At 34.0% G+C, this 9,175-nt stretch overlaps 1 protein-coding gene across 1 annotated transcript in view; it reads left to right on the forward strand.

Annotated features, from left to right (window-relative positions):
• The first annotated feature begins 229 nt into the window (after nucleotides 1-229).
• The window catches only part of LOC106467645 (POU domain protein 2-like), a 53,148-nt gene continuing 44,202 nt past the window's right edge, over nucleotides 230-9,175 (forward strand). Inside the window, exon 1 of the mRNA XM_022396632.1 lies at nucleotides 230-350. Coding sequence (XP_022252340.1) covers nucleotides 230-350 — 121 coding nt within the window. The remainder of the gene's footprint in view (nucleotides 351-9,175) is intronic.

Raw genomic sequence — 9,175 nt, forward strand, 5'->3', positions numbered from 1 at the left:
CCGCTCGCTCTCTTCATTTCCATCATTTCATATTCAGGAGGCAGGCAACCACTCTGCAAGGCTAGCACGGCCAGGTCTTACGGCGGTCAACCAGTAATCACAAGGAGCTACATCGCCATCGACGTCTGCTCAGTGACCTTTTACATTTTCATGAGAACGCTACGGCCCTGATCTCCATAGCATGCAAGTTCGCGGCCCAGTGAGGAGTTAGGCTGTGCGCTGGTCAGTAATGGATGGTGTCAACGTGCACCCATTTCTGCCGCTGCTATGGGCCAGTAAATTTGGACCTCGTCTACCTTGGCCGACTCCTGTCACTCCAGATTTGTCTAAGACGCCCCCTACATCTCCAGGTAAACACTAATTAGTTTATTATTATTATGATTACTGTATTGTAAATCACATCTTGGGCAATTTAGCAAGTTACTGCTAACAGTATAGTAGGCATATAGGAGTACACACCAGAATACAGTTTAAAGCAACTTGCGATTAGGAACTTTAAGACTAAAATAATTAATATCAGCACTTATTATATATATATGTGTGTGTGTGTGTGTGCATATTTGTGTTCACAATAGTTCAAATATCAGTTCTTTGGCCCATATATTTCCTCGTTAATCGCAACTCCTGCAGATCAGCGATTAGTTCTTATTTATATGCACTGAAGCAATTTAATGGCTAGCTGAAGAGTGTCCTCATTTCTTCCCCTGGGGATGCATGTTCATGGGAAGGTTAGATGGATCGATGTAGCTGTGATTAGTCTCCAAATGCTGTTAGAAGAAACACAATGGAAGATAACCACTGTCCACCCGACTTTGTCCAACGAGTATTGAAAAAATACGAGTTTCGTGTATTTAAACTAAAGTGATGGAGGGGAAAATAATAATATTCAAGAAAGATGGAAACTTTAAATGAATGTGATTATTAATTGTGGCTGCAAATAAAGACGGGTAAAAATTCGGGAGAGGACGCACGCAGAAAAGCAATTTCTGAACATGATAATCAAATATATGCGCAACTATTGTTATAATTTAAAATATAACCACTTTATTCCCACCTCGTAGTGTGCAAATCTTGCGAAACGAAGATTTATCGGAACAGGTGTCACGCAGTTAAAAATTCTTAAAAAACTAACAAGAAAACTTCAATGTAATTACTTTAAATGAGTTGTGCCTAATCATGTTTTTATTCATGTCTTCATTTCGTAGTGTTGATATTATAATGAAATAAGGTGCATTTTTACAGAACATTGTTACTTTGTTGTTCCAAGCCACGAATGAAGCAGAAAATTTTATTCAAACGCTTTCTGTACTGAAATATTAGATGGTTAGAAAAATGAATTTATATGTATGAATAGTCAATAGCATTGTTGAAATCAATCAACTACAAAAGATATTACGTTGTTAAATCTAAAGTGTTTTCTGAATAGTGAATTGGAGTTATGAAGTTTTCGATCTCTGTCTCAATATTGGGGCTCAAAACACTTGTATTAATTAATATTAAAAATGTAACTTAAAGTTACATAGTAAAATGTAAGAAATGGCATATACGGTGAATAATGTTGTATAAATTGTGGGCCTGAATCATAAAGATTTACGCTTCCTGCAACCTTATCTTAAACACATGTTTAACATCCAGTTAATTTAATTAAAGGATAGACCATGGTTAAACCTTTTATATTCATTCCGGTAATTTAACACTTTTAACGCTTTTTTAAGGAAATGCTTTTATTGTTTACTCTGTACTGGAAACTTAAAATGGCACTCAGTGATACTACCTCTTGTGTGTCTCTTGAATTTTTGAAATCTAATATAGGAGTAAACTGTGATTGTAGTAACTGTCATTATATTATAAACATAAGATGCAGTGAATGTTTAATATGCTTGGAATCTTTGTTTTTCTGTCTTTGAAATTTCAGTAATGCGTATTGAATCTGATTAACATCCTTAGCTTTCTAGTATTTATTTGTCGGTAATGTAAAATGTATGTTTAAATTCGTTGGTTGAATCTGATTAACATCTTTGGCTTTCTAGTATTTATTTGTCGGTAATGTAAAATGTGTGTTTAAATTCGTTGGTTGAATCTGATTAACATATTTGGCTTTCTAGCATTTATTTGTCGGTAATGTAAAATATGTGTTTAAATTCGTTGGTTGAATCTGATTAACATCTTTGGCGTTCTAGCATTTATTTGTCGGTAATGTAAAATGTGTGTTTAAATTCGTTTGTTGAATCTGATTAACATCTCTGGCGTTCTAGCATTTATTTGTCGGTAATGTAAAATGTGTGTTTAAATTCGTTGGTTGAATCTGATTAACATATTTGGCTTTCTAGCATTTATTTGTCGGTAATGTAAAATGTGTTTAAATTCTTTGGTTGAATCTGATTAACATATGTGGCTTTCTAGCATTTATTTGTCGGTAATGTAAAACGTGTTTAAATTCGTTGGCATTTTTCTATTTTTTAACTTTGAATTGTCAATAATGAAAGATGTTTTAAGTTTGTTGGCATACTTAATTTTCTCGCTTTTAAATGTGGGGAGTGTAAGCAGTGTGTTAAAGTTGATGGGCCTGTGATTAACTTAGTATTTTTATTTATTATAATTTTTCATGTATTTTAACATTATTTTCACTAGGCACATCAAAGTATTGATTTAATAATCGCATCAAATGTATAATGTGTAAATATTTTGTACAGTTCGTTAATGAATCCGATACTGAGACACTAAGTATATGTATGTATATTTGTAGCGAATAGGCCTATACTGAAAGAGACAAATATGGTGTATGTATATTTATATATGTAGATACTTTCTATTTTCAAGTGATACGGTGAGTAATTAAGAATTCTAAATGACCACAAAAAAATAAAAACATAAACGAACAAAATCGTTATATTTTCATTCAGTTTTTTGTGGCTCATAAATGTGTCAATTTCTTGCAGCTGTAATGTGTACAAAATATTAATGTTTATACGCCCTATTATTTGGATCCTAAAATAAAAAAATATAGTTTTTCAAATAGTGCCAACAACGAGTCGTTACAATTTACTTATGAATAACAGTAAACAGTCAGGCGATAATGAAAATAGCTTTATTTTCAATACCAGAGGCTGGGATGATAAATATACGAGTTAGTGAAAAATGAGAGATGGGGTACTTGAAAGCACGTATATATATATTATGACTTGAATTATATAAGCCTACGATTAACGTATATACAAATATAACGCACGAACAGTAGGTATAAGTGGTAAGCACATATATATAGTATCGTAGATAAGCATACATTGATATAGACGTTACAGGAGAAAGAATATATTTCTCTGGGGTTGTTTTTGCGTGTATACTTATATTCAGTAACTTATAGACGATCAGACAGCAAAAATGTTGGCGCGTTCCACAAATCCGTGTTTATCGTGTATATATCTGTGTAAATATGTGTTTTCAGTTTTGTTTTGTTTTCCTAAACGATTCTGTTTGTCCTTTTTTTCTTCTTCTCCTCTTTGCCGGTCTAGTCGCATGCATGTTTAATGGGGGACACCGTCCTTGTCGCCTAAAAACGATCGGTTTACTATAGGGGAAGGAGTTCTCTTTCAAGAATTTTTGCTCATACCAGCAGAAATGCAAAACCATCACATTTATCTCCCGGTTTATGATCGCATTTTGCAATTCATACACGTTGGTGTGGGAAATGGAAGCAGTGAGGACTTCATTGCCATTCAGTCGTCCCTGTTCTCCAGCCTTTAAATCTGCAATGTATTACGTAGATACCACTGTCTGTGGAAAATGAGACTGGCGGCTTGGGCTTCATGTTCAACACTGTTATTGAGGCATCTAAGACAAGCTTTGGTCACAAACGGGGTTGTTGGTTGAATCTTTCTACATTTTTCGTGCAGCTGTGTCGTTCTTCTTCAGATTTTGTTGGTATACATACATTTTAATGCCTGCCTTCTATACGAAGAGGTTCCAAGTTGCATCTTCTGAATAGATGTAGCCTACATCTAGATGCTGTCAGACAGACTGTACGTCTGTTAGTTTGCCAGCCGATCAATCTCTTGATCTCTCTATTTCTTTATTTATTCACCCATTTCACGACACATGAATTCCTCCAGATTTCCATTTACATCCTGATCCATATGTATAGTTTGTTAACGCAAGGATTCGATTTTTTTTAAGAAATTGTGTTTTAACAGAAAATATTGATATCAATAAATATACATGAAACAACAACGATTGTAACTTACCAAAGATCTAACCTGTCGGAAAATACAAGAATATTTAAAGGCCCGTGGGTGTAACCACACATGAAATGCTGTAACTTACAGTACGCTTTAAAAAATGTTTCAGATTGTCAGATAATGAATTCATTTTTCCACTTTCATCAGTAGTGTATGCGACGTAACTCGAACATCTAACAATAGCATATTGAAATGTTGAAGATTTACTGACGCTACTAAAAGTATCGAAGTAGATTTTGCAAGACAGTAAAAAAAAAGTTTGTAATTCTGTATTTTTAGAGAAAAAACCTTTAAGTCGGGAATAATAAAACTTTGTATCGTTTTGAAGTAAGGCATCTAATTCATCTGCTGACAAAATAATACAATTACTCTTGTCGCTTTAACGTCCCAGACTCTGATTTTTAGTCGAAAAAATTATTTGTTTCCAACACGTCCCTATTTTTCTGTTGGAAAAATTCCATTATCTTAATTGATTTTTAGAATATAAATATACAAGAGTATGCTGAAAAAAAAAACGATTTTTCCCCCAATACTTTTGATACGATTGAAATGGAGAACATTAAAGATTGTGTTAATAGGACAATATCCATCCGTTGCTAAGAGATGCACTCCTGCAACATAATAATGCCAGGCCCCATATTGCTTGTTGTGTAACAAGGTGCGATTGAAAAATTCGATAGGACATCCCTCACCCATCCCACGTGTAGTTCTGATCTAGAAGCCTATGACTTCCATCTTTTTTTCTTGTCCTTAACAAAATAATTTGATGTTCCTAACGTAGCTGTACGCATCTGGATTCGTAACAGTATATCTACAATTGGTATGATAAAACACATAACGATAAAGGAAACGCGTCACAAATAACGGGGAATTTGATGAGAAATGATGTCGATTTCCCACATCCTGGACATAGATGTAGATTTGTTGGTTATTATCAGATACGAGTGGCCTTCATCAAGTAAAAATCCCTTTTCTTTATAAACAATACTTGAATAACTTACTAAGTGAAGAATAGAAACAAAGTTCAATTAACCACAAATAATAGATAAATGTAAAGCTTAGATATAACACGGGTGACAAAGTATACGGTGTCCAAGAATTTTGGAAACACTTTTGAAAATTCATATCGTTAAAACCTTTAAACATAGAGATACACGGTTTGTTGCACATGCAAAAATAATGCTTAATATTTACTTCACAGAGTCGATAAAAAAAAAACATAAGCGTTAGATCTCCGAAAAGTGCGCGATTTCATTCTGAATTAAAATAGCGAATACGAAGGAGAAAGTAAAACGTGTGTTGTGGTGAGCTAAGTTCGAATCCCCTACCCAAATGCAGAGGGAATCCAGACGATGTTGCCAACAAGATCCATCTACGCGTAAGGCAGTTTACAAATGGATCATCGACTTAAGACGACAGGAAGCGACCTACACAAGTATCACACAAAATGAAACTAGTCGGTGGATTGGGAGGGAGACTCGATCAGCCCCCCCCCCCACGGTTCTCTGGACATTACGCCTATGGTTCTCTCTCTCTCTCTCTTTATGAGACTTCATAAAAGATGTGGTTTTACGCTAGTAGTGTTGTGAGTAAGGATGAAATGCATCGCCCTATCTAAGAAGCCTTCACAAAGGTTACTCCTAAAATGTGTTGAAACACTCAGCAGAAGATTCTGTACAGACTGGAAAGTTTGCAGGTAGATTCCGTAACACGTGTTGAACTATGTTGATTGTATGCTCTAAAAGGAAAAAACAACAACTTAAAACGTCATTCTTGCATGTGCAACAATCCGTGTGTCTCTATGTTTAACGGTTATCCCGGTATGGTTTTTCAAGAATGTTTCCAAAATTCGTGGATACCTTGAAATTACGTCACATTTTTTTCGTGAACCAGAGTTTAATTCTAATTTTGTTGCTAATTTTTAATTTTAATGCATTTATTTTTTTTGCAATTCGTATTGAAGAATGTGTGTATTTTTATACCTATAGAGCATGGTATTGTTTCCATATATATTCATAAACATGAAAGGTGGAACTAGCTCAATAACTTAATGATTTGAGATTTTTATCCTCTATACACACAGTTTATAGAACTGTTTATACCTATAGAGCATGGTATTGTTTCCATATATATTCATAAACATGAAAGGTGGAACTAGTTCAATAAATTAATGATTTGAGATTTTTATCCTCTATACACACAGTTTACAGAACTGTTTATACCTATAGAGCATGATATTGCTTCCATGTATGTTCGTAAACATGAAAGGTGGAACTAGCTCAATAAATTAATAATCTGATATTTTTATCTTCTATACACACAATCTACAGAACTGTTTATACCTTTCTAGCATGGTATTGTTTTCATGTATATTCGTAAATATGAAAGGTGGAACTAGCTCAATAACTTAATGATCTGAGATTTTTATCCTCTATATATACAGTCTACAGAACTGTTTATACCTATAGAACATGGTATTGTTTCCATGTATATTCGTAAACATGAAAGGTGGAACTAGCTCAATAACTTAATGATCTGAGATTTTTATCCTCTATACACACAGTATACAGAACGTACACATTTCAAGTAAATCATAAAAACAATTACCTTCGTCAATATAAAATTTTACAGGAAAAGATACATTGTTTGAAACAGCTTAAAACTTCCATCTGATATCCAAGTTTTTTTTATAAAAATAACTAACCTAATGTATATAAATAAGTAACAGAAATTGAATTTATTTCTTTTTCATACAATTCAATTTCTCGTTTTTATTTTAAAGTTTGATGTGATATAACTCATTTGTTAACAGCGAACAACTTGTAAGCTTTCTGAAGCTTTTCTTTAGATGCTGAACATTTTCATTTAACACATTATATTATATCTTAAAATATGTTACCTTCAGACCTCTAAAGTGAACTGTTTCCAGGTGCTGTAAATTATGTCAATGGGTTGTTATGTAAGCGCGGAAATGCAACTTTACATAAAATTATATTTTATCAAAAAATTACCCTTTGTTTCGATTCTGTTCACCCCTAAGGGTATTATTTTTTCTAAGAACAAAACAACATGAGACCAACCTTCTGATTTTGCCCGTCTATCCAAAAGAACATTTTGTATGAGATATTATAAATCTCGTTTTCTTAGTTTATATGTTCGCGAGAGTATTATGAAAGAAGACATCGGAGTCCTTTTTGTTTGTTTGTTTGAAGTTAAGCACAAAGTTACATAAGGGGCTATCTGTGCTCCGCCCACCACGAGTATCTAGCGTTGTAAGCCCGCAGACATGCCGCTGTGCTACTAGGGGGCACCTCAGAGTCACAATCCCTTTCAACAACCGACTTATAATGCTGTTATGTGCATTATTTCGTGGCCGCATAAGCTTAATGTGGCCCTTGTTTTAATTCATAACCACACGCTGTCGGATATTTACTTTAGAAATGTGTAATTACAAGTCACTAGCCTCCTAAATCTGTTACGTTAAGTATACTTTATCGTATTGGATATATTATCTGAAATATTGTCTCTACCAATTATTCACCTTAACGCAATTGTATTGGTGCAATGATCAGGAAAATCGGCAATTTGATATGAAAATAAGCCACTAGCATACGTTGTAACCAGAGAATGTTTTCGGCTGGTATCTTTATAATAATGATAATGTTTAAATCTGGGTTAACAACCTAACTTTTGTTTTCATATGCCCAACAGTCAATGTGACGTACGTCTACAAAGATATCGATAACTTTACCACCGAAGAACTGTCACTGGTCACAGTATGCTGTGACAAAATTTAAATATGTTTCTCATAAACACTTCAGCACTTAATTGATGTTGTAGGTCTGCCCTTTAGATCTTTTGTTGGTAGTTAAACGGAGCTAGAAGAAAGAAATAAAAACTGCTGCCACTTTAGACAAATGTGGAGAAATCGTGATGATTAGTGTCGTGTTGCTGAAATTGCTCCAACTTGAATTAAGGTTTAACTCAGTCGCTTATATAAAATAGTTATGAATAAGTTATTTGTTAGTATGTTACTTTTTGTTTCTTTTATAATGGAAGTCGTGGTTGGGTAATTTTGTATAGGCCTATGGTGAAGAGTTATGTCTGTGTAAACTACTAGTATAAACCAAATTCAGAGAATCACCTCAAAGTTATGTAAAAATTATAATTCTTACAGTTTAGTTGCTTTAGTTTAACAAAATACAATCTGAACAACATATTAATTTCAAGCATTCATTTAAAGTATACTTCTCCCATACTAACAATGTATTATTGTAAGTTTAACAGCATTTTGAAATGAGTTTTAGATTTATCAAATACATATGAACTGTCAGTTAATATTTTTTTTATATTTGGATTGCATAAGATTGGAGAAAACGTCCTTATTTCTAAAACGGTTATCATTATTAAGAATGCCTGTAAAATGTAATATTTCTGGCCTCAGCAAATAACAGTAATAACTGTAACATATTATGTGCAATATCTTCTCACAGTCTTTTATGTAATTAAAATGGCATCATACTATAAAGATGATTCATTGTGTGTGTGTGTGTGTGTTAGCATTCACCACCCATAGTTGGCTGGCTCGATTATCGTAAGGTTTATTAGTATGGTAACTGGAAATTGTCGGACGATGTATGTACTTGGGCTACTTTGTTTTAGGATTTTTGCCAGAGAAGAGGTTTAAAAAATACCCTGAAATAGGGCAAATTTCCACTCTTTTTTTTTGTAGGCCTTTGGCATTGAATTTAGACATAAGTACTTAATCATTTGGCTAGGCATGGCCGGGTGGTTAAGGCACACGACTCGCAATCTGAGGGTCGCGGGTTCGAATCCCCGTCACACCAAACATGCTCGCCCTTTCAGCCGTGGGGGGCGTTATAATGTGACGGACAATCCCACTATTCGTTGGTAAAAGAGTAGCCCAAGAGTTGGCGGTA

This window comes from Limulus polyphemus, unplaced genomic scaffold (genome assembly GCF_000517525.1).
Source record: "Limulus polyphemus unplaced genomic scaffold, Limulus_polyphemus-2.1.2 Scaffold82, whole genome shotgun sequence".
Classification (NCBI taxonomy): domain Eukaryota; kingdom Metazoa; phylum Arthropoda; class Merostomata; order Xiphosura; family Limulidae; genus Limulus; species Limulus polyphemus.